Here is a 27,548-nt window from a genome sequence, read left to right as displayed (position 1 = left end):
ATACAATACAATACATAATATAATATTAATTCTGTAAAAAATGCCATTTGCCTGCAAGGAAGAACTGTTTTTTTATTTTATTTTTTATTTTTATTACATTTATATCCCGCCCTTCTCCGAAGACTCAGGGCGGCTTACAAGCTTAGCAGCAGCTGTTGGGACAATAAAATAAAATAATAGAAAATAAAGTACCTAAAGTGCTCTGGGACTTTAGAATTCAAACAGATAGCCATCTACCACATAAAATGCCAGACTTAACAATTGTTGATAAAAGAGGTGAAAGATTTCTGGATAGTGGTGTGGCAATACCTGGAGACAGCAGAATAGAAGAAAAAGAGCTGGAGAAAATAATAAAATACAAGGATCTGCAAATAGAAGTAGAACAATGGTGGCAAAGGAAAACAAAGGTAGTACCAAAAATAATAGGCGCCTTGAGTGCAATCGCAAAACAACCAGAGCACCACTTGAACACCATCAGCATTGACAAAATTGCCATCAGTCAATTGCAAAAGCAGCATTACCTTGGGACAGCTTACATCCTGCAATGATACCTTTAACACCAGCAAAAAACAACATGTAGATACTGGTCCTTGGGAAGGACTCGAAAGGTGGATAAAAATGCCAAATCCAGTCTAAACAGAGTTTATTGAGTATGTGACCAGCCATAATAATAAATTGATATGCCATCTGATTCCCGGTGACAAAAAAAAGCTGTACTGTAGTTAAATTCTTTTATTCTGACTTAAGTAAAAGTAGTTTTGTTGGCATCATCTTCTCTGGGTAAATGAACCATAATATATTTGTTTCGTTCATCTGAGAGACTGTAGCAGATCATCTAGCAGATATTGACGGGTCACCCAGTGGTACACAGACCACACTTTGAGAAACACTGCTTTGGAGCAATGATAATCAGGTATTTTGATAACTTTGTCAGCTGATGAAAGCTTCCATTGGAGAAGCTGCTTGTTGCCACAGAACGTTTAACACTAGAATTATTTTACTAGATTAAGCAACATTTCTTAAACTGTAGGTATGTGAACTGTTTTTACTAAAAGCTTAGGAAATGGTCAGAAACAGAATAAAATTTCCTATAGGAATATATTAACATGTTTTGCTGTCAAGTACCTTATAACTCTTCTTTTTGGAAGCAATATTCATAACCTCATGATTCATGAAATGCAAATAACAATTCAACATTTAAAACTATTCAGAGTAAACAAAACATACTAAGGGGCACATTTACCTTTCCCCTCCAGTTACATGTTGTTATTTCTCAACCATACTATTTAGTTTCATATGAAGAAGAATAGAGTTGTGATTGAAATATCTTGCAATTTGCATTTAGTACAAATGTCAGAAGAACTGGTCATTTTTCAGAGATTCAAATATTCACCTTCTTATATCCTGTGTGAGAGCCAGGTTTTAATCACCAAATGTTTTGGCTCCAACATTTATAGATTTTTCCTCCACATTACTGAATTCCAGATAATCTGGGAAAGTAATTGGAATTCAAGGTTGAAAAATAGTTTCTTATTTTTTTCCTACCGTGTTAATATTTGAACAATTAAGGAAATGAAGATGCAGGTATTTTTGAGATTTTTGGCCTCTATTTTCTTCTTCATTAGTACATTTTATAGACCTTGAAAATATCTTTGGAGTTTTATTTTTGCATGTGCTAAAATAGTTAACTGCTCCACTCTTGAATGACAGGATAGGTAATGGTCGTAGCAATGTATTTACTGTATAAAAGGTTAAGGTAAAGGCTCCCCCGCACATGCGTGTTAGTCATTTCCAACTCTAGGGGCCGGTGCTCATCTCCATTTCAAAGCTAAAGAGCCAGTGCTTGGCCGGCATGACTAGACGCAAAAGGAGCACGGAACGCTGTTACCTTCCCACCGTAGTGGTCCCTATTTTTCTACTTGCATTTTTACGTGCTTTCGAACTGCTAGGTTGGCAGAAGCTGGGACGAGTAACAGGTGCTCACTCTGTTACGCGGCACTTGGGATTTGACCCGCCAAACTGCCGACCTTCTGATCGACAAGCTCAGTGTCCCAACCCACTGAGCCACCGCGTCCCTTACATTTACTGTATATATACAGATAAAACATTGCATTGTTTTTATCTGTATTTATAAGTTTGTAAGTGTGACCTTTGGGAAACCTTTGTGAGTGTTAAGGGCAGGCATTATGTGGAGCTGGTATGTGTTTTTCCAGCAGAAGGCTGTATTCTATTAATTAGGTAGATGATTAAGACTTTGAGGTAAGGTATTCTATACTAATCCCATAATCAGTGGCTACTTCATATATTCTTATTCTGTCTTTCTTTGGACCTAACTAGATGTAGTCCTGTTCACAAATGTTCTGGTCTCATCTACAAGATTCCCAATTCAAGACCCCAAATTATTGGTTATAAGGAGAACAGTAAGTAGCTTACAAGGAGTCCCAGTGAAGTATATTTTACATTTCATCACATTAATGAGCCATTTGGAATATTTCAAATTTTACTTTATTTAATTCAAATGGCATCTTTCTAGCTGCCAAGAATGTATACTTGGAAACATCTCTGTGTCACTGTAATTTAATATTTGCCACCTTTTGTTTATCTTGCATATAATAATGAATATTACTAACAACACTAAATAGGAATATATTATGCAAAAGTACTTGCAGGTGGCCTAATTACGGAATGAAGAGTGATGTTCCCCAGTACAGCCAGCTGTCTCAGCAAGCAATTGCATTAAGTATTTGTTTTCTAGAAGAAGAATGAATACCACAGGATAGGAAAGACAGATGGGACTGAGACCCAGGAATTGTCAGCATGAGCCATTTGCTCTAATGCTCCTCTGGGGTTTTACTTGCTCAGTCAGCACCAATTCTCTGGATAGCTCCACTGGCAAAGAAATAAGGCTGGCTGCAAAGCTGAACAATTTAAATACAGTACTTGATGCGGTGTGATATGCAAATAGTGTCTACTTCTTTTTTTTAACCTAAGCCATTAGACAAATCATTTTCAATTTCCAAGAGTCTTGGGGGGTAGGTGGGAAATCTCATTCCAATCGGTTTAAATATGTAAGTTTGCTATAACTATGCCATGTGGTGATGGGAGAAGATATAATACTTTTACTAGCATTCCTATATTGCATTCTTTCCCCCTTTTTTCTCTCTGTCCTCTCCATTTAGGTGTATTTGACAATTGCTCTCACATTGGCAATGATAAGGGATGGACTTTGGGCATCAGTTCGGAGGAGAATCCTGGAAGAAAGAATGCCCGTTTCTTCTTCTCACTCCGTACAGACCGTATCAAGAAATCTGCCACTATATTGGCATACCACCGTTACCAGCTCCATACATGGACTCATGTGGCAGCCACTTACAGTGGGAAGGAAATGCTTCTGTATGTCAATGGCAAGCGGGTAGCTCGCAGTTCCCAGCAATCTGGTGACCTTCACAGTCCTTTCATGGCCTCTTGCCGCACTTTGATCCTGGGAGGCAGCAACTCAGATGGACACAACTTCCGAGGCTACCTGGCCCTACTGGGCCTTTGGAACATTGCTATGCCCCAAGAGAAACTCCAGAGGGCCTTCCTGGGAAAGTTTGAAGAAAGAAAACCTTCTTTACTGCTCAGTGCAAAGTTCAGCCATTTGCAGCAGCAGTGGGTAACATTTAAGGATGGAGTCTACCCACAAGTAGAGATGATATATAGACCAGAACCTCAAGTTCTATCTCCGCTTACACCCCCCCTCTGTGGACAGACTGCCTGTGATAATGTGGAATTGATATCTCATTACAACAGCCACTGGCCGCTACGGAATGAGAAAGTAGTGCACTATCGGGTTGTCAATATCTATGATGATGATGGTCTCCATCCTACTGTGAGTGATGAACAGATTGCCCACCAGCACCAAGCCCTGAATGAGGCCTTTAGCCGCTATAACATCACCTGGCAACTTAGAATTCACAAAGTATATAATTCATTGCTCCGCTACCGTGTGATTCTAATGAACTGTGAACCTGGAAAAATTGGCAATGAGTTTTGCAATCCTGAGTGCAAGCACCCACTGACAGGCTATGATGGTGGTGACTGCCGTTGGCTGGGGCGCTGCTATGTCTGGGAGCGTCGGGATGGTGTCTGCAACATGGAGTGCAACAATATGCTGCACAATTTTGATGATGGAGACTGTTGTAACCCCAAAGTAACTAATGTAAGGAAAACTTGCTTTGATCCAGATTCTCCACAAAGGTAAGTAGAAGTGGCCAAGGCACTGTGCTAGTCTCTGGGGGTTTCTAGGTTCTCAAAGATTACAGTTTTGTGTGCAAATTTCTGTTTTTAAAATTTGTGGTGTTTTTTTCTTTCATTGATGTACTGCTAGATATATAACTCAAAGCTTATCCCACATTAATTTATAGTGTTGCTGTTATTATTAATGCACTAGTTTATATTGTCTTGAAGCTTTCAATAGCTTTACTGTCATTGGAAAAGTCTTTCTCCATAGTGATTTACAGTATCTTTGTGGCATTACCCAGCCATCATTGTAGTGGTATAAAATCTGCCCTACTTATTGTTTTTGGAGGGCACAATGGTTGGACAACTGTAGAAGACTGTCTACATTCCTAGTGAAAAATTACCTTTCCCCTCATTCTTTTCTCCATTTGTTTATATCTGTGCAAGTGGAAACATACAATTCCAATTCCTTAATGTTAATCCACACATTATTCAGGAACAGTCTTGACTTCGTTCTTGAGTACAGTCCATTGTAAATAAATGTAAGTAGAAGTTGACAACGTTTGTATTTCCAAACAGCAGTTATACTTTATATTTTTAATTGATTAGTTGATATGTAGACTCTTTTATTTAATACCTAAACAAAATATGCAAATAATTTAGTTAATATTTTCTTTCTTGCATACCATTTTTCTTTAGATCATGACTGAAAACTCACTACCCCATATGTTGCAAAAACTGTGACCCAGAGCTGTGCATTCCCCAACTCTATGCCTTTTGCACTAACAATTGATCAATTGGGTAGCATTTTGCTTGTTTGCTGCCAACAACACCAATTAGATGACATCTTGGGTGAAAGGAACCATGTTGTTACAAGTGTCCCCAAAATTTAATACACATCATTGGATGGAAGCTGGAAGCACTATGTAAAGTAGGGATTTTTTTAAGGTAAATTGCAGAGATATTAGACAGCTGGGCATAAAGTGAACATGTGTCTCCTGCAAGGTGCCAGTAGGCAAGTTGATACTAAAACTTGGCCATCCATACATTAAATTGAGAATCAGCAACAGATTCTGAAATTAATTTATTTTTCTCTAATAAATTGTGTTCAACATGGCAAAAACACAGGAAGAATAATCTCTAATTAAAACAGAATTAAAACTTAGATTTTACAGGACCCTATGTTTATCATATTGTTTCAGAAAAATCTTGCAAGGAAATATCCTTAATGTTATAAATGGATATGACTTACTTTTGGGAAAATAATTTCAGGGCTCTAAAATTATTTTTCTAAAAGACATCTAGATGAAATGCTCTAAAATTTCTGAGAAACAATACAATTGTTTTATGTGACCATCATTTCTTCATCTCACACAAAACTAGTTAATTCTTTCTAGAGGACTTAATCTAGCAGTTGATGTCCACCCTCTTTGTACATCATGAACATTGCAGTTGTAATGCCATGACTATAAAGTTGTCTGTTGTAATATATTCTATGGACACCACTGTTGGATTAATCAACTCTTTAAACCTAATGAGTCTGTGGACATGGGGTTTGGCTAAAAGAATTATCTTACAGCACTGGAAGATAAAATCTACTTTGCTTTGCAGCAATGGATTGCTGATAAATGTTGTTTGTCAGCATTTTAAATAGTAGCTTTTTATTTTTTAACAAAAAATAAGGCGAAAGACTTTTCACCAATAGGTTTGATGGTGGAGTGGGAATTCTGCTTATAATTTTTGAGGCCTTTTTCTTCTTTTTTGTTGTTTTTATTATAATTATATCTGAAGTGAAGTATTTTCTTAATAGTGTTGTATATAGCTATACCTTTCTTCTGTTACTTACCGTAATAACACAAACCAATTAGTGCTGCTACCTTACTAATAAGCTTTGTAATTAATTTACTAAGGTGGCTATTATGTACTAAAACACATACCATTTCTCTTCTATTATGTACTAAAACACATACCATTTATTATGTACTAAAACACATACCATCAAGACACTATATAATACTCATTATTTTTTAGCAGTAGTTTGATTGGCTTTTCCTTTCTTTTCATTAATTTGTATAGCCTTTGAGCTGTAGATGTTGGATTCTGAATTCTTAATACAATTCTCAGCCTCCAGAGTTCTGCAAATGTCCTCCTGGAAGATGAGCATTTTACTGAAGGAAGCTGGAAACTTTAGCAAAGCTACAATATTAGCTAGGAGCTATTCCTGGGAAAACAGCAACAATTGCATCAAATACTGATGGGGGCTACTAGGTCCTGAATTGCTCTTAGTTTATTTGTCAGGGATTGTCAAATCAGTTGCAAGATTTTTTGCAGCTGCCCTAACTGTTATATGACTGTCACAGGTATTTAGTGGTAAATTGTTGGTCAGAAGCAAGGTGCACAATAAAAGTGACAAACATTCCTATTCCCAAAACTAACATAGAACACTTTTAGTGGGTCTGGAGTCTGAAGAAATTAAACTTATAATTACTGGAAATAATCTTTATGCCATGCTGCTACCAACATTTATGAATAGTCCAGTAGATGCTCCAACAGTCACAGACATTTTATGAAATTGGCATAATGAACTGTAAGCCACAAAACTCAAGTACAATATATTTGTAAAATATTTAAATTTAAATATTAGCTCTGCTACAAATATTTAACACAGAGTTCATTATTTAGTGCAAAGTTGATTAGAATTTATTGACAGAAGCCAGTAGAAAATGCTTGAATTAATGCCACAAGTCAGTTTTAGCTTATAAATGAAATTTCTTTTTTTTTAAACGAGAAGGATAGAAATTGATTTGATTGATTGATTGATTTATTATATTTATATGCCGCCCTTCTTCCTAAGGACTCAGGGTGGCTCACAACAATAAAAACTAAAAAAGAACATGAAAATACAAAATTTAAAAAAGAATTAAACAGTAGATATGTTCAATACATAGTAATTTAACCCCATAAAACCAAATTTAAAACCATAGTCAGTCCAGGCCCGCTTGTTGGAACATCCATGTCTTCAGGTCATGGCGGAAGGACCAAAGGTTGGGGGCCATCCGCAGCTCTGGAGGCAGTTCATTCCAGAGGGTCGGCGCGCCCACAGAGAAGGCTCTCCTCCTAGGGGTCGCCAGCCGGCATTGCTTAACCGATGGAACTCTGAGGAGGCCGACTCTGTTGGAGCTAACCGGGTGATGGGAGGTTGACAATGGCAGCAGGTGGTCTCGCAAATACACCAATTGTGACTTGTTTTTTCAAGATACAGAACCCAGGCACTAGATTTGTCTTCTCTTGTCTTCTCTTCGCCCACCTTCCAAATTAGGTTTGCGAAATGAAGTAGTGCAAGCTAACCTGGAGGTTTACCTGTCCGTGAGTATCTCCTGGAGGCTTCCTGTTTTCAAAGCGTACAGCCAGGCCTAAGCCATGTAGGGCTTTAAAGATAATTACTAGCACCTTGAATCGCACCCGGAGGACAACCGGAAGCCAATGAAGCTTACGCAGGAGTGAAGTAACATGAGAGTATCGAGGAACTCCCATAAGTACCCGCACGGCCGCATTTTGCACCAGCTGAAGCCTCCGGGTGTACTTCAAGGGCAGCCCCATGTAGAGAGCGTTACAGTAATACAGGTGAGAAGTGACAAGGGCATGGGTGACCACGCATAGGGCATCTCGGTCCAAAAAGGGGTGCAACTGGCGCACCAGGCGAACCTGTGCAAAGGCCCCCCTGGTCACAGCAGTTAAATGTACTTCCAAATTAAGCCATGAATCCAGGAGGACATCCAAGTTGCGAGCCCTTTCAGAGGGGGGCAATACCTCCCCCCATCAAAAGAGATGGAACATGTTGGACAATACAAGATGCCAGTATCCACAGCCACTCAGTCTTGGAGGAGTTGAGCCTGAGCCTGTTCCTTCCCATCCAGACCCGCACCGGGACATCACGTCAAGGGCATCACTGGGTTTGTTTGGGGTGGAGATGAACAACTGGGTATCATCCGCATATTGGTGATACCTCACCCCAAAACCACGAATGATCTCACCCAGTGGCTTCATATAGATGTTAAACAGGAGGGGGGAGAGAACTGAACCCTGAGGCACCCCACAAGAAAGGGGCCTCAGGGTGGATCTCTGCCCCCCTGCCAATACAAACTGCGAACGGCCTGAGAGGTAGGAGAACCACCGTAAAACAGTGCCTCCCACTCCCAACCCCTTGAGCCGTCGCAGCAAGATACCATGGTTGATGGTATCAAAAGCCGCTGAGAGGTCAAGTAGGACCAGGACAGAGGAACAGCCCCTGTCCCGGGCCCGCCAGAGATCATCTACCAGTGCGACCAATGCCGTTTCCGTGCTGTAACCAGGCCTGAAACCAGACTGGTATGGGTCCAGATAGTCTGCTTCATCCAGGAATTGTGGAAGCTGATGCGCCACAACACTCAACAACCTTCGCTACAAAGCGAAGGTTGGAGACAGGACGATACTTATTCATCGAGGCCAGATCCAAGGCAGGCTTCTTGAAGAGGGGCCTCACCACCGCCTCTTTCAAGGCGGAGGGGAAGACACCCTCTGTCAATGAAGCGTTGACAACTGCCTGAAGCCAGCCCCCTGTCACCTCCCCGGCAGCTGAAACTAGCCGGGAGGGACATGGGTCCAGTAAACAGGTTGTAGCGCTCAGTCTGCGCATAATCCTGTCCACATCATCCAAAGCTACAGGGTCAAACTCACCCTAGATGGTATAACCAAGACCTGCCCCTTCTACTCCGCTGGATTCCACCCAGTCGGAGTCCAAACCAGACCGGATCTGAGCGATTTTGTCCTGCAGATACTGTACAAATTCCTCAGCCCTACCCTGCAAGGGGTCATCCCTCGGTCGCTGATTAAGCAGTGAGCGGGTCACTCTAAACAGGGCGGCTGGGCGGTTATCTGCGGACGCGATGAGAGTGGAAAAGTAAGCACACTTTGCTGCTTCCATCGCCACTAGGTAAGACTTAAGATACGTTCTCAACTGTGTTTGGTCAGATTCGGATCTGCTGGACCTCCAACGAGTCTCTAGGCGTCTTTTACGGCGCTTTATCTCTCAGAGTCCCTCGGTAAACCAGGGGGCCACCCGGGATCCACGCCAGGTCAGAGGCCGCAAAGGCACAACTCGATCCAAGGCCCCAGCAGCCGCCCTCTCCCAGGCTGCGAATAGGGCCTCGGCAGAGCCGTGGGCAAGGGAAGCAGGAAATATCACAAGCTCCATCCGGAACCTCTCAGGGTCCATCAGGCACCTGGGGCGGAACCACCTGGTTGGTTCCGCCTCCTAGCGGCGGGGGGTGGTGTACTGAAAGTCTAGCCGGAGAAGAAAATGATCGGACCATGACGGGATGGATGGTTAAATCACCCCTACCCAGATCATTAATCCACTGCCCAGAGATAAAAACCAGGTCGAGTGTGTAACCTCCATTATGAGTCGGGTCCTGAATTATTTGAGTCAGGTCCATGGCCGTCATGGAAGCCATGAACTCCCGAGCCAACTCAGACGCCTCACCCACGGAAGGCAAATTGAAATCCCCTAGAACTATAAGCCTGGAGAACTCAATTGCCAACCTGGGCAAGACGTCGAGGAGCTTGGGCAGGGCCGATGATATGTAGCTGGGAGACAGGTACGTAATCAATAGGCCCAACTGAACACCAAGACCCAACTTCAACAGGAGAGATTCACACCCGCCTATCTGAGGGACAGTGGCCACTCGCGAACAAAGACTCTCCCTAATAATAACCGCCACACCCCCACCCCTGCCCTGGGCCTGTGGCTGGTGAAGCACCCGGAAGCCCGGTGGGCATAACTCCGAGAGGGGGACACCTCCCTCTTGGCCCAGCCAGGTCTCCGTGATGCAAGCCAGGTCCGCGTTCTCCTCCTCAACAAGATCATGTATGAGGGGAGCCTTGTTCACCACAGACCTGGCGTTGAAATAAACCAACCTGAGCCCAGGGTTCTGCAATCCTATGCCCCCGGGGAAGCGAGAAGAGCAACGAGGACGGGAACAGGCAACCACTTGAAGACAGCGGTGGCCCGTTCCCCAATAACGATAAAGCCCTCTGCTCCCACACTCTCTGCCTCTCCCAATCACCGTCAAGATAGGGAGACCCTCCGCACTCGGAGCTGAGTCTGCCCCCAAACACCTATTTCCCCCCCCCCCCCGTGACCGTCCGATGATCTGGACTGCTGCCCAGGTCGAACTCCCCCAAGTTCGTTCCGGATCTCCAAGGCCTCCCCCCTCCCAGGTCCCCTTAAAATTTTATATAAAAAACTGAATGAAATGAATACTTTTCATTCGGGTTTGGACTATAATTCCCAGCCATCAGTTATAGTTTTGGCTGGGAAATCTGGATTGCAGTGCTAATTCAAGTGGGGAGACTAGGAATGGGAAAGTTGATATTTTATCATCATCATCTCATATATACAGTACTTGTATACACTGAGCTATTGGTCAAGCAGAACTGTTCTTAACAAGAAAGATGATTTTTGCAAGAGACTATTTTATAAATACATCAATCAATCAATTTTATTTTCTGTTGGCTCTTTGAGATATGCCAACTCAGGAAATAGACTTGGCAAGGATTACTGGAACTCTACTTTATTGTAGCAGGGTATAATAACAGAATCCTGAAAGCCTATCCAGATATTTTTTTTCTTTCTTTCTCTATCAAATAAAATCAAGGCAGGGCAATTTTGAATTTCTTTCTCCTCTCTCCTTTCCTCCTTTTCAAAATAAAGCTGGTGTTTACCTAATGACTATATGATTATTAAATTCTTTCTTTAAGGCCATCTCTTGATTCTTTTCTTCTTTTCAAATGTATTGTAATTTGCTTTATTTCATCCTAACCACATTCCTGTTAAGGAGGTCACTTCTTTTATATTCTTCACTGTTTCTTCTATGCAAGAGAATGATTTGCCCAAGACCCAACTATCTCATGGCAAAGTTGGAATCTGAAGGTTATGTCTCCAAAATGTCAGTTTTGCCATGCTGCTGTTCAAAATAATTTTTAACTGGAAACAAATGAAGCAAAGGAAAGGAACAAAGATAGTACGATCATATCCCATCTGGTTAAAAGTCCGGGATGGGAGGTCTGGTGGTGTTAATGGAAAGAGAAACAGAAGGAGGGCTTATTCTGATATCTTGCAAGCCTCTTTAGATTCAAAAAGTCAGGAAGCTAGGCATATAGTTTAAACATTAGAATGATATGTATTTGATTTAATAACAATAAAGTAAGTGATAGTGACAGCATACTAGAGACTAAATGCTGTTTCAACTACCTTCCATCTTAACCAATTTCTGAAATATTTCAGTAGATGAGGCAAGCCTTGATCCTAAGAGAAGATGATTGCAGAAGGTGAAGGCTGGGGCTACCAGACCTTTTCTAGATAGGCCAATTCTAGCTGGCTGGGCTGGCAGATACTTAGGCATGATGGTATGTAGAGCTTTCTAGATCAAACCAGTACTTTGCATGGCACTTCTTGACAGCCAGTGCAGGGCCTTAGCACATGTGTAAATGTGAGCCTGAACACTTGCCAGTGAGTTTCAAACACTCTTTGGTTACTGTTTTCAAAGTATTGTTCATGTATGTAGAGTTTCTGTCTTGTCTGTGAGCTTCTGCATTTAGCAAGTACCCGACGAGTTAAATCTCTGAAGAGGCAAGATTATTTGCTCCGTCTGGCAAGAAGCCTGGCACTCTTCTGAAAGTCTGGTACAAGAAGAACCTTGTTCTGTCTATAGCATTTTAACTATAAAAAAGCCTGCTCCCTTCCTATATTCAATTATTCAGAAACATATTCTATTAAATTGTGATTATTTCTGAGTAAAGAACAAAAAAAGGTTTTATTAGTTTACTTTGATTTCCTGAAAAATCCATTTGTTCTTTCACTGGAAAAGGAATCTGTCCCTGTGCTTCAAAATAATCCAGCAATATTCTTGGATGCACAAGAAAATTGCAATTGTGATCCAATTCATCTATATTTGTGAAATATTACAAGCTGTATATGAGGTCCACTCTGGATATTCCCTTTAGTAAAGTAGTGCTTTGTTCTAACATCATAGGACCCCTATGATGAGGTCCCCTCTAGGTGAGTTGGGCATTCTCCAGTCAGCTAAAGTCACAGAGATAGCAAATTGACAAAACCCATTGACAAAACTCTTTTGCCTAGAAATATTTAATCAGTAATCATGAAATAAGGTGGCAAGAAGCAACTGAGCTTGAGGGGATGATACAGACAGGTGGGGACAGTTCAGATCAGCTAGAGCACGGGTGTCAAATTCATCACTTCATGTGACGTGTCGCAACATATCACGACTCTTTTTGCATTGCCGGCAATGGGGTGGGCTTGGCTTCGTTCGGTATGATGAAACCGGCCCATGGGCTGGCAGTTTGACACCTCTGAGCTAGAGAACTTTGTGGAATGCATAAACACAAATTCAGTGTAAATACACAGATAATCATTTGAACCATCAGTTGCAGATGGAATTTCATATCCTTACATCTCTACCAGAAGCTTGCAAGCAGTTATTTTGAGTTTTTTGAGCTTGAGAAAACTCACATTGCATAAATTTTGTTCTGAGCTGGAGACAAAACATATTGAACAGAAATCGTTTGTCTGTTCTTAGTGTCATAATTAACGTCTTGTAATTGCTATTTTTTTTCCAAAATGCTTTTTTTTGTTCCATTTACTCCTAGGACCAATATACATAGTTGCTGTATGCTGGGTTATCTCTCCTTGGAAGGCTTAGAAAAAGCTGCTTGTTGGAGTGGGGGCAGTATTTGTTTTCAATGTTGTTACAAAAAAATAATACTGGGTGAGGATTGTAGATATTATGAACTACCACTTTATTTACTTTTATGGGCTTGGTTTGAAAAATGAGAAAGCCTGGCCTGCTCTAGGTTCTCATCTTTTCCTATGGCTGGAACATTTGAGAAAAAAATAATTTTTATTCCATACAGAATATGTGAGATGTTCCAAGTTTTGTCCCATTTGGACGTGCAAACTCAGACTATTCCAATGAATCTATTGAGTTGGGAGGGGTTTTTCCCCCCCTAAACTTGAAACACCTATTTTTCATTTTGTGCATAGCCCTGTGCTGCTCTTTATCTGAAAGTAGGATGACTTCAGCCAATAGATGTCTCATGCCTACTTTTCTTAATCTAAACTTCTAAACTTTGCAGGGCATCTGAAGATTACTTGGCTTTCTGGTGATGTCATTCTATTTAGCTGTGTTGAAAGCTGACTCTCTGCCAGTTATCCATTCAGGATCTCACTCAGACACGTTTGTAAGGTTATAATGTAAATAGCAAGGCCTCTAATGCTGGAAATTCTTGTGGTGTTTTTCAGGGCCTGCCACTTAAAAGGAATTTTACTACCCTTTTCGATTTGTGTGCACTTTTAAACTGTCTGCTGGCGAATCTGCACACCAGACTCATGCGGCTCCTGAGCCATTAAGCTCTAGTCGGTCAATATTTTGCTTTTTCAAAAATCTATTAAGTTCCATTTGCAAGGGATTACTGCTTATGTGATTGATTCTGTCTAGCAGCTAACATAAAAAACAAAAACAAAAAAATCAAAACAAACCTCAAGGAGACAGAGTAATAGAGCAGAAAGAGCTAGATTTATCCCTGAGGAAAATAGTATCCTGTTATATGTTGCAAATTGAGAATTTTCTCTTATGCACAATTTATATCATCCATGTAAAACCAGGGCAGTGTTTGTGGATGTTATCCTCATTGTATTTTAAAATAAAAATACCTACAGTTTAGGATTTCATGAGGCGACTAGTGAATATAAAACATTGCACTTTCTGATTATATATAGTTGAATGAGGGGTCTTTGGTGCTCTCTGAGCTTGGCTGTTTCCAACAGTTGAATTTATGTCTCCTTAATCCAAGCATAGCTCTTTCTAGGCCTTATTGGCCCACCATATGTGTATCTTAATCAACTGTTGATTCAATATGTCAATATGTGAAAAAGGAAGACTTTTAGGCATTTGAGAAGCAACAATTCAAAGTCACAAAACAGTGCTCAAAATATCTCTATCAAGTAAATTAATTGGTGTCTCTGTGTTATAAATTGCTGCTTGATAGCCAGCATAATTGTTTTCTTGAAAGAGGAAAGGTATCTTTAGAATCTCAACTAGTTTTGGTACTTAAAACTTCCATAATGCACTCCCCACCCCTATGTGGGTACCAAATGATTATGTTTGTGGTGTGACACTGAGCTAGAGAGTTCGTCAGATTGCTGTTTTAAGGGAGCAACAAGAAAGCAGGGGGAAGTTGGTTGTTGCCCCCCCCCCATATGCAGACTTTCTGAAATCATTGGAAAATCTGTCATTTGAAAGTTATCCAAAGGCATGAGGAAAACTGGAGATTTTTGGGAAATTATGGTTGTGGTCATAGGTCCTTTTCTTAATTTATCCAAAGGCAAATATGAAAAAAATGTATTTATGTATTTATTTATGAATAAATAAATATCATCCTATTTAGGGATGTTAAAAATAGTGGAGCCACCTTACTAGTTCACCTATCCCTAGATCAGGTTCCCAGGCCTGCTGGCATAACCAGATCTTGAGGGACCTCCAAAAGTGACAACGATAAAGTGAACTTCACTTCAGGGTGAAGTTATACAATTATTTATTTAGTGGCAGGAGACTTTCTGCTCCATCCCCAAATTCTGTTCTTGTGTTGCCTAGATTTTTTGCCATCAGCATACCCATGAATGAGTTTGTGAAAAAGGCCTTTCTTCGAACTGACCTTGGGCACATGCACTTAACATGGGGTCCCTGGACTTTCTGAATCTCCAGGAGAAAAAAGAGCGTTGCACTGGTTATGGAATTGGATCCCCGTGCTTGGGTTGGGGGGTGTAGCAAACATTGATCAATAGTAGTAGCAGCTATTAATACATTGCATTTGTAATGCTTTTGGAATCCCAAATTTCACTGCCCTTGTTTGCATTCTTTCCTCTTTTATACCTGTTTGTATGCCCTGATTTACAGGCTGTTGGCTTATTTCCAACGATACTTTCCTGATCTCTGTACTGCCAACAGCCAGATGGTTCTTCACCAAGCCAGCCTCTGATTCATACCCATGATGATGCCATATACTGACCTGAATATTCCTATATTTGAAGAGCACACAAAAACAACAATAAGAGGATGGCCTGAAAGCTGTTATCTGTTTAATTTTATTGGTGGATGGATAGAAATTAAGTCATACTTAATAATAAAGTTAGTTTGAAATCCAAGCATTTGATTAATATTTAGTTCATCTGTTACTTGTAAAGTGATCAAAGGATTGGTCATGTGAAAAGGCAAATAAGTTACTGAGACAGCCATGATCAAAGAACAGAAAAGTCTGTAAATTATAATGTGAATGGAAACGTAGGGAAAACAAACTTCTTTCACAGCTAGCTTGAAAGAAACATGGTAAGAATTATTTCAGACGTGATAGACCTAAAGTAAGTCATGTCTGTAAGTCACAGTTCTTTACATTCCCCATCTAAATTCTCCTTCCAAAGCTCTGTCACCCATCTCAGAGAAGAAAAATAACTCACTTCTTTCTAGCAATAAAGTTGTAAACATTCAGGGACCATCCAATCTCATTGTAAGGACCCGCTTCAAAACCTCTTTCCAAGAAAGCAGAACTCTTGGAACAGATTCATCCCAAAAGGAACTTTTATTAGGAGAAGTTGACAGCAGGCATAGAAGGCAGGATCTGAGGGTTTCCCACTCAAATCAATAGGTTAAAGGAGCAAAAAGCAAACCCCACCCCAACAGTTCATCCAGTCAGTTCAAACCGCCCAATCCCCAGGTGTTAAGTCTGCTGTGGGAACGAGGCTGATAAGACTCCATTCCCAAGGTTGTGAAAATGTTGGGTCTTCGCACCTTCCCTTCCACAGCGAGAGCTAAGCCAGATGTCTAGAGGCACATTCCTTTCTCACCCCAGGTTGGCATCAAGGGGAGAATAGTTCAAAGAGCAAGCAGATAGAGCATGAGTGTCAAACTCGCCATGTCACGTAACATGTCACAACATATCGTGACTCTTTTTGCATTGTTGGCAATGGGGTTGACGCAGCTTCGGTACGATGAAACCGGCCCATGGGCCGGCAGTTTGACACCCCTGAGATAGAGGAAGCTGAGATCATTGTAGCAGTTAAGCAAAAGGCCAATACACATACAATCCCCCCAAAGCCTCCCCCTCCCCCCAGGAGTTTGGCAGAACCCATAGCAAGGAAAAGAAAGCGAAAGGAGAAGGAAAAGCCCCCTCCCACCAAAGAAATGGGTTCTGATACTCATTTCTGTTGTGTTGCAGAGGAATTCAAGCATTCTGGCTCTTTCTTCATGCCTAGTTGTATCTTACATTGCTCTTGTTAGCATTACCTTGATACCTTGACTTAGGAATTCTTATCATTCCAATACCAACAGCCAAAACAATGACTTATATCTTTACTGCACGAGAGGTAAAACTGCACTTAAGGTTTATTGTGATTATTTTTTAATTGGTTAGAGTAAAATAAATTTCATCAGGGAGGGAGGGAGGGAGGAAGGAAGGATGGAGGTTTAATATAGTATTTCTCAATCTGGCACCTTTATGTTATATGGAATTCATCTCTCAGTATTCCCTAGACAATATGGCCATTGCTAAGAATTCTGGGAGTTGAAATTCACAAATCACAAAGGTGCCTAGGTTGAGAAATGCTGTTAATTGTTAAAGATACTTGTATACTGGCAAAAAATTTAGACTTTCTGCTTCAGGATACTTGGTGCTTACAGGTTTCCTGAATGGAGGCCTTGCTTGTTTTCCAAGTTAATTTCTTCTGATTACTTCTTGTAGCTTAGGCCCTTTGACATGGCCAGTGGCTTTGTTCCCTAATTGTTGTTATTATTTTTGCTCCAGTATGTGACTTGAGCAACTCTTATTGATGATGATGTTTTCCATTCAGTTGTGTCTGATTCTTGGTGATTCTATGGAACTAGTCTATCCACATCTTTCAATCTTGCACTACTTATTTGTATATGCTGTGGCTGGTGTCAGTTTGCTGATGTCCAGCCATCGTGTTCTTTGGAGGCCTGGTTTCCTTTTGCCATTAACTCTTCCAAGCTTTCTCAGTGAATTCCCTTGCATGACATGGCAAAAGTAAGTGAGATTCAACTATTATTACCTTCTTCTAATTGCACCAGCCACTCCTTTCTACAGGCAACTAAAAGAGTGCCAGAAGCAGGAGTCTGCCATTACCCTCTGTCATCATCCCTCACCTGCAGCAGTAACTTTTTGCAGCAAAGAAAGAAGCAGGGAGAAAAGTAAGCTGGTCATGTGTCAGAAGGGTGATAAAGCCACTCCCTGTTTGGCAGGGAAGGATATAGTTGAAGCAGCAAAAACCTTGATTTATGGAATAAGAGAAGAATTCCAGAGAGGAAATGTTCAGTAATAGGAAACTGCACCACTAAAATGTTACTTACAGATTTCTAGAACAGGATCTAAGCCAGGGGTACCCAGCCCCCGGGTCCTGGACCAGTGCAGCATGCCAACAACTGGACTGCACAAACAAGCAAGGCCAGCATACAAAACCATGCACCCTCCGGTCCATGGTAAAACCTCTCTCTATGGAACCGGTCCCTAGTGCCCAAAAGGTTGGGGACCTCTGATCTAAGCCAATTAATTTACAGGGTTAAATGTTTTGACATATGAAGATTCCTATAGCCCAGGTGTATCACACTCGCAACGTCACGTGACGTATCACTACTTTTTTTTCCATTGCTGGCAATGGGGTGGGTACGGTTTTACCATGACGCATCTGGCTCACGGGCCACCAGTTTGACACCCCTGCTATACCCTCTTAGGGGCATATAAGGGAGTGTTGAATACTATATCCTTTTTATGCAAGGGCCCTGGTTTTGGACATGGCTGACCTATACCATAGTGGCATAAAAGATATCTTTGCTGGGAATAGCTGCAGTGTGCTCCCTTTGATCAGTTATGCCACTACATATGAATCTGATCTAACTTTGGAGACTGAGGGGTTTGGTTGGATTCCAGGTGACTTTGAAAGTTATTTTCTCAGATCTGGACAACAACAGTAGAAGCAGTATGGTTAAGACATGGAGTAACAAACTCTTCCCTTATATCATGGCTTATTCTACAATAGATCCTTTTAGTTCCATAATATATGTAACTGTTTCACTCCTTCTCCAATTTCCCCCAATTCTCCTAACAGTTCTATCTTCCATTCAGTTAGCTCTTCTTTCTTATCCTCAAGTGTGTTCTGAGATCTTGACAGGTAAAATATCTTTTCCATTTCTGATATTATTGCTATGTCTTCTAATTCTTCATTTGTCTGAGTCTGTCTGTTAGTTTCTTTCTTTAGGTCCTCCATCTTTGGATCTGCTTCCTCTGATTTTCCTTCTATTTTCTGGGTTGCTAGTTCCTTCTTTGTAGTCATTTTCTAAGTTTGTAAATTTAGATTAAAAATGTTCTTTTATCTCCTTTGTGTTATTTTTAGTCTCATCATGAGCTAAGACAATTGTGTCTTAAAAGAATTTCTTTCTGAAATTCATCAACATTTTGGTGTATCAAAGCTGGGGACTTTGGGTACAGGTGTTAGGGATGGTTTTTTATCATTTGAAGCTAAGTATGGAACATCCATTTTGTTTTTGTATGTAGTCTTTATAGTCCAATCTATTTAGGGATTTAAAAAGTTTCAATCAATTGTCATTTGAACTCCAAATTATCCAGCCAGCCTATCAGTCCCCCTCAGCAAATATAAGTAAAGTTCAAATTTTTCAAATTTTTCTGTCCAATTAAAAGCATATGCTTTCTGTCCAGAAAGAAAAGAGCAATTAAAAATTGTTCATCAATCAAAGGTTTATAATCCAAAGTATTCCATCATCTCAATCAATGCATGTTTCTTCGATAGGGAAATAGCTTCATGACACAGCTCTAAAAGCCAGTTAGTATTTATATTCGTAGTCCAGGCAGGCCAGTTTGAAAAAAGTTTATTATCTCTGCCATACAAGTAAGCAGCCCAAGAGGTCCCACCCCCCACTTTTCCCAGCTGCAGTCTTCAAAAGTGAAAGTTTCTGAAAACAAGAGTCTTATCTGAGTCTGGGCTTCCAGCCAGGTTTTCTTTAGGCATAATAAATTGTCGTGCTGTAATTCGCCATTAGATGTCATTGACACCATGTTCCAGCTTTTTACATCCAAACTTATATTACCAGCTTTTTAAGTCTCTTTTTTAAAAAAGAAAAAATCTCAGAAGCACTTTTCGTCCCCAAATTTCAAAGTTACATATGTGTATTGATTCCAAATTAATCTTGTAATTTTCTGTTTCCCCCCAAGCAATTTACCGCTTTTCTTCTCCTGACGGAATGGGGTGGAAATTCCCCTTCCCTCTCTCATCAGGGAGGATTCTTTGCTTTGGGCAGTTTTTCTCCAGGAAAAAGTCTTAAAATCATAAAGAGAGGATAGGGTTATCACCCAGTTCCATCCATGTTGCTCGAAAGTTGCTGGTTAATGCTTATTTTCTTTGGTTGTCAACAGCTTCTGACTGGCCACACGAATGTTGCCAGTCTTTCCCCCACCAGTTTGGAGGGCTTCCTTGGATCAAAGGAAAGGGCCACCACCCTCTCACAATCAAAGAGGGTCTCCTCCTTCTCCATGGCCTCTTTTGACCGTTTTGACTTTTGACCTTTTTAGGGTCCCCAATGGGGCAAACTCGAACCCCAGAGGACGGAGCCCCATCTTCCTGCACCCATCATGCCATGACATCAAACCAGAAGTTTGGCATATCAATGGGCTGAGTGTCCTTCTAAAAATACTTTAATCAAATTGTCTTTCTTATTCCAAACAATATACACAAAAATAGAGGAAGAATTACTTGATGATTCAAAAGCATTGAAATGGAAAGTTAGTTGGCAAAGGAAGAAAGCTAGAGTAAGACTGAAGAAAATAGAGGGTTTGACCCATTAGATGGGATGTTATACTATTAATCACATGTTTGAACATGGCTGAGAATAGATAATTGTGAGAAACAGAAGTATTATTATAAATAGAAAGATAAGATTTGTAACTAGAATATTATATTTTGGTATCAGAAGGGAAATATGAAAATGTTAAGAGGTTTTGAATAAGGGAAGCTTGTGGTTACCCAAATATAACTTATTATGAGAAATTATAAGCAATAGAGACATTTTGAACACTGATGGGAAATTAAAATTAAAAAAAGCTGGAAAAACAGGATATTAATTGAACAAATGGACATTAAGTTCAAATGTAATTAGGATATATTTTGGTTAGAAAAGATATTTTAAATCAACGTTATTGTTATTATTAGGAAAATGTAACAAAGATGTTGATATTCAGTTGTATATGTATTAACAACAATAAGAATTCTATTTGCCTAGTGTGGGAAAATGTGTTCTACCAGAAGAAGAGAGGAAGCATTCGATAGTGTAATATTGGGCCTAGTTTGAAGAAGTTAATATGTACTACTGAATTACTAATGGACCCAGACAACACATTGTTTATTAAGTACTTATGATTGTAAAGCTAGAAAATTTATGTAGCCAACTCGAGTATAAGCCGAGACCCCTAATTTTACCCCCCAAAACTGGAAAAAGTTATTGACTCGAGTATAAGCCGAGGCTGGGAAATGCAGCAGCTGGAGGCTGGATCCCCCGAAAGACGTCTCTGCTGAGATGAGAGAACGGGGTGGCAAGCCGCCGAGAGAATGGGGCGGTGGAGTGCTCCGCCGAGAGAATGGGGCGGCTTGCTGTTCTCTCGGTGCAGCACGGCAGACGCTGGATCTCGCGAAAGAAGTCTCCGCTGAGCGAGAGAATGAGGCGTCTCACCGCCCATTTTCTTGGCGAAGACTTCTTTCGGGGGATCCAGCCTCTGCCGCCCCCTTCTCTCAGCTGCCCGGGCAGCTGAGAGAAAGGGGCGGCAGAAGCTGCATCCCCCGAAAGAAGTCTTCGCCGAGAAAATGGGTGGCAAGCTTCCACCGCCCCATTCTCTCAGCGGAGGCTTGCAGAGGTGGCGGCGGAGCTGCGCGCGCAGCTCTCCAAACCGCCGCAGCCCGTTTGGAGAGCTGCTGCCTTCGTCCATGTTTGATGAAAGCAGCAGCTCTCCAAACTGGGGGGTGGAAGTTCTTTTTTTTTGTTCACTGGAGTATAAGCCGAAGTGGATTTTTTTCAGCCCAAAAAGTGGGCTGAAAAATTCGGCTTATACTCAAGTATATACGGTATATATATATATATATATATATATATATATATATATATATATATATATATATATATATATATATATATATATATATATATATATATATATATATATATATATATATATATATATATATAACATTTATATACCGCCCTTTCCCGAAGGACTCAGGGCGGTTTACAGGGTAATTAAAAACCAGATACAAAAGTTAAAAACAAGTTTAAAAAAAATTACATTTGTCCCTGTATAAATAAAACCCCAGTTAAAATAAGATTAATCCTCAGCCTAGGCCAGAGAGCTCGAAGAGCCAGGTCTTCAGGTCCCGGCGGAATGAACGGAGGTCGGGGGCAGTCCTCAGCTCCACTGGCAGCTGGTTCCAAAGGGCAGGCGCCCCCACTGAGAAGGCCCTATCCCTGGGTGTCGTCCGCCGGCAATCTCTTACCGGTGGCACCCTGAGAAGACCCTACCTGTGGGAGCGCACTGGACGAAGGGAACTTGATGCCGGCAGCAGGTGTTCCCTCAGATATCCCGGACCCAAGCCATGTAGGGCTTTATAGGTCATCACCAGCACCTTGAATCTCACCCGGAGGGCAACCGGAAGCCAATGCAGCTCGCGGAGTAGAGGTGTTACATGGGAGTATCGGGAGACCCCCATCACAACTCGCGCGGCCGCATTTTGCACCAGCTGAAGCCTCCGAGTGGTCCTCAAGGGCAGCCCCATGTAGAGAGCGTTGCAGTAGTCTAAACGGGAGGTTACGAGCGCATGAGTGACTGTGCGTAGGGCATCTCGGTCCAGGTAGGGCCGCAACTGGCGCACCAGGCGAACCTGGGCAAAAGCCCCCCTGGTCACGGCTCCTATATGGTCTTCAAAATTGAGTCGTGAGTCCAGGAGGACGCCCAAGTTGCGAGCCCTATCAACGGGGGGTAACACCTCACCCCCCATCGTTAGAGATGGAATAGTCTGGTTAACCCGAGATGCCGATATGCACAGCCACTCAGTCTTGGCGGGATTGAGATGAAGCCTGTTTCTCCCCATCCAGACCTGGACCGCCTCCAGGCACCGGGACATCACTGCAAGGGCATCGCTGGGTTGGTTCGGGGTGGAAAGAAAAAGTTGGGTATCATCGGCGTACTGATGATACCCCACCCCGAAACCACGAATGATCTCACCCAGCGGCTTCATATAGATGTTGAACAGGAGGGGCGAGAGAACCGACCCCTGAGGAACTCCACAAATGAGAGGCCTCGGGGCGGATCTCTGCCCTCCCATCAACACCGACTGCGAACGGCCCAGGAGATAGGAGGAGAACCACCGTAAAACGGTGCCTCCCACTCCCAACCCCCTGAGACGCCGCAATAGGATACCATGGTCGATGGTATCAAAAGCCACTGAGAGATCTAATAGGACCAGGACAGAGGAGCAACCCCTGTCCCGAGCCCTCCAGAGATCATTCACCAGCGCGACCAATGCCGTCTCCGTGCTGTATCCGGGCCTGATATATATATATAATATATATATATATTCAGGCTGGTGGCTTCAGCTTCGTTCTTCTGGGAGAAGTGTGTGGTAGTGGCTGTTTGTTCTTCTTTTTTAAACTGCCAGAGGGGGTGTGTTCTGTGGGTGGAGGTGTGCTCTGATTGGGTGGGGGGGTTAGCTGTGTTCTGATTGCGTGGGAATGTGTTTTGAATGGGGGCTGTGTTCTGATTGGGTAGGGATGTGTTTTGTAGCTTTGAGGCTACATCATCCAATCAGGATGTAACAACACAGCCAACCAACCCGCTTACAGCAACAAAGCCAGCACCACACACAACCCCACCAATATTTATAGAGAGACAGCAGCTCCGATCACGCTTTTCTGGGCAGTCCTACAAGGAAATATTGAGAGAACATGACCCCCTAAATATTAGTTCCTATCTTCCCTTTTATTTAACATCTATAATATATGAAGCTATTGGAGGAATCATGTCTGAATTTGGATCTATTACTATCAGTATATACAGATGCTGGGGAGGGGAGGCAGTGATTTGGTGAGTGTTACACTTGTGTCATAAGCTTTGCCTGTTTTGTACACATCTCATTCAGACTTGTATGTATAAGATTCAGCTTCTATTGAGATCTTAAGGTTAAACATACAGTAGATTTAGAATAGAATAGAATAGAATAGAATAGAATAGAATAGAATAGAATAGAATAGAATAGAATAGAATAGAATAGAATAGAGCTGGAAGGGACCTTAGAGGTCTTCTAGTCCAGCCTCCTGCTCAAGCGGGAAAACCTATTCCATTTCAGACAAGTGACTGTCCAGTCTCTTATTAAAAACCTCCAGTGATGGAGCACCCAGAATTTCTGGAGGCAACCTGTTCACTGGTCAGTTGTCCTCACTGTTAGGAACTTTCTCCTTAATTCCAGGTTGCTTCTCTCTTTGGTCAGTTTCCAACCGTTGTTTCTTGTCCTGCCCTCTGGTGCTTTGGAGAATAATTTGACCCCCTCTTCTTTGTGGCAGACACCTGTTGCACATCTTCAGAACACTCTTGCTCAGGAGTTTCCAAATTACTGGGAAGCCTGTCCTTAATCTCCACAGCATCACCACAAACAAAGTCTGACACAAGAATTCAGCCGTACTTTGATGAGTTGACTCTTTCAATACAGTGGGAATCTCAAGTGTGCCTTAAGTGATTACAGTTTCTTGCCTCATTGAGGTTGCTCACTAACAGCAGACCAGTCAAGAAGAGGTGTTCCCATAACAGAGAAGTGTAGCTGCTTGTGCCTTGTACTTTCTTTTCCCTTACCAATATCCTCTGGCTCCCTTTGTGGCTCATCATAGCTTGAGAAATTTCTTTTAAAAAAAATACCTAGTCTTACGTATGACATAAGGTTAGTGTATTATAACAGAAATACAGCTGGGTGACTTTTGGATGAATCGTATTTACTTTAATGCACTACTAAATTTGGTGAATTTAGTACTGTATAGTACTAAGATATGTTAATTGCCCAACTTGAGTGGACAGCAACCAGTGTTTTCAAGAGGTTTAATTATGGCATTAATATAAACATTTAAAAAGAGAAGGGCAAGTATACAATCTTACTTCACTCTTTTTTTAAAATTAGTATTGGCAAGAAAAATTGGCTCAGGCACAACTTAACCTCTGTTTGGGTATTTGTATGTAGCTCCATAATTAGAAGTTTTCCTATATATAAAGTCTTATGACTTCAGTGGTTGTTTTAGCTAATCATTTGTCTTTTGTTGAAATATATGCTACACATTTTCTGTGCATGCTGTAATATAAACCTGTTCTTGTTTCCCTTGTTCTTATATCCCTGTACATGTGAGGGAAAATCTGTAGTCGCAGTTACAGGATTTGTTACATAGTGTTCCATAGTACTGGGAAAATAAATCTATATGTAGGAAAGATAGAATAAGTTTCTTCTGCCAAGCCTCACATAGTTGTCAAACACAAGAAGTGAGAACTACATGAATTTCAGAAAGGCTTTAGGGCAGGGGTGTCAAACTCGCAATGTCACGTGATGTGTCGCGACGTATCACAACTTTTTTGCCATTGCCGGCAATGGGGTGGGTGTGGTTTCGGTATGATGCATCCAACCTGTGGGCTGGCAGTTTGACACCCCTGCTTTAGGGCAAAAACATAATCTTAAAAAAATGAAAGAGTAAATTTCCTGACTAATTAATAGTGAGTAAATTAAGGTCGAATCTCTTTGAAATGCTTCCTTATGGTCTTTTTATCTTTTCTCACATAAACTGAATTCTCCTTCCCTGTTTCCTTCCCACCTGCTTCTTCCCTTAAGGACAATGGTTGGGAGATTGTGGAGTTTGAAGGGGCAATTCATTTCAAGGAATAGCAGTTTGCAAATGGAAATAGAGAGTCCTGTCTTTGAATTTGGCATACGGAATTTGGAGGCTGTTAGGGATATGTAATCAATATTGCTTCTGTTTTAAAATTACATCCAGATGCAAAAGAGAGTGGGAATGGATTTTTAGCAGTTGTGACATCATCTACAGGCCATTCAAAGTTACGGCTTGTGGATTTTTCAAGCAAATTTCTAGCAACTTTTTTGCATGTATGTATAAATGTACTAATGCATGCATTTGTGTAACTTTTGTAGATACATTTAGCATCATCAAACAACAGTACCTTGTCTATCCTGGGTCCTTGGGAAGGTCTTGATAGGTGGATAAAAAGACCAATTCCAGTCTATACATCAGCTGATTGTGCAACCAACCATGATAATAAATTGATATGACACCTGATTCCCAATGACTAAAACAGGTGCACTATATTCAAATTCTTTTATTTCCTCTTAATTAAAAATAATTTAGTTAGCATCATTTTCTCAAGGAAGCAGTTAATTAAACAAATTTTTGAGCCCCAGTGAATCTCTTGTCAAAATCATCTGTTTCAAGTAGGTGAGAAATTGCCTGAAAAAAAGCATCATCCCCATTGGGAGCTTCTTAAACTGTAAAGCCTCTTTTGAACAGTCCTATTTATTTTGCACCTGGTTATTTTATTAATTTTCTTAACAACTACTGGGTAGGAATAAGACAGACATTTGTTTTGCTTTTTTTTAAAGTGTTGGTTGCTTGCCTTCCATTCATCTGTGAGGAAGGGGTAATCTTTCTATAGCAATAAAAATGCTTTGAGCTCTGTCTAGGGCTTCCGGTGTGCGCAGGCGGCGCTTCTGGACGTGCAGGAACAGCCTGCTTCCTGCCATCCGTTTCTTTGTTTTTTGGAGAACCCTGAAAAGGGTCAAAAATCGCCCTGGAGGGGCGATTACCGAGAGGAGGACTTTCCTGTGATTGCGGAAGTGTGGCAGCCCTCCACTGGAATCCGGAATCATCTCCTTTGGCCCGAAGAAGAAGAGATCGGCCATAAAGATGGCCGATCATTAAGCCGCTCCCTGCCGAAAGCCAAAGCACTACCTAGCACTAAGAAGCAATCTGGAGGACCTGGGTGAGCTTTTAGCTTTCTTATTCCCTAACCATCTTCCTGTGGGACTTTCCTGAAAACCTCCTTCCCCATTTTTTTGAGAAAATGGTGAATATCTACTCTGGAAACAAATCTTAAAGCCTCAAAGCTACAAAAAAACTTTAATTCAGCAAAGAAATTAAGTAATTTCATCTGTATTTACTAAAAAGCTTCTATTTGTTGCTGGGAATCCACTACCCTATCTTTTCTCTAAGCTGTGAATTAAGGAAAAAATTTGGACCAATCCTACAAAAGTTCTATATTAATTTGCAAAAAGAAAAGAAAAGAAAATTTCTACATTGCATGTTATATGTTACTGTTGACATCTTGTGGCGAAACCTGGTACAGCAAGTAAATTTCCTTTTTTGTTGTTGTGAGAGCTCACTGAATAACAGAGCTGTCCTTGACACTAAGATAAGGGTGGGAACACCTGGCACTGAATACAACTCTTCAGGAGGTGGAAAATCTATGACTATTGTTAAAACAGCCTCCATGGAAGATTTAACTGCAAACAACAACGAAATGGATGAATACATCCCACTTCTTGATTATAAACTGATATTGGACAAGATTTTGGCAACGACAGAGCAAATTAAAGCCAAATTTCAAGAAGAATCTAAAGCCACCAAATCAAATTTTGATTTTAAATGAGGAAAAGATAACCCAAAATCAAATAGAAGAAGTGGAAACTAATACTAAAATAGGAGATTTCAAAGAACAACAAAAGCAACCTACAGAAGACCTTAAAGTCCAAACTTTAATGGCAGCAACAAAACTTGCAACCCAAAAAGCAGCAGCACCTGAAGAAAAGAACACCAAGAGTGAAGACACTAAAGGTCTTCAAATACACTATATTGAGAATTCAATTAATCAAAGGACAATCATAATATCAGCTACTACTTTCTACCTAACTCAGATAGAATTGGAAGAACAAAAAGATTTGACTGATTTAATGACAACTATATTATATCAACCATCAAAAACTGAATTATCAAAGCAAAAATACAATGGTTACAAAGGGGACATCTTCCTTGCAAAACTGACATTTGGATACGCTCCCTGGATTCAAATAAGGGGTATAGGAAGAAAGGAAGATACATTTGAGATTT

General features: G+C 41.1%; 1 protein-coding gene across 1 annotated transcript in view; it reads left to right on the top strand.

The window, feature by feature from the left end:
* PAPPA2 (pappalysin 2) overlaps positions 1–27,548 on the top strand; it is a gene marked incomplete at both ends in the record, with an annotated part of 161,357 nt that overhangs the window by 13,045 nt on the left and 120,764 nt on the right. The window contains one exon of the mRNA XM_081325236.1: positions 3,180–4,239. Coding sequence (XP_081181362.1) covers positions 3,180–4,239 — 1,060 coding nt within the window. The remainder of the gene's footprint in view (positions 1–3,179; positions 4,240–27,548) is intronic.

This window comes from Vipera berus (assembly GCF_964194415.1).
Source record: "Vipera berus genome assembly, chromosome: 3".
NCBI lineage: Eukaryota > Metazoa > Chordata > Lepidosauria > Squamata > Viperidae > Vipera > Vipera berus.
This window is presented reverse-complemented; position numbering and strand designations above follow the sequence as displayed.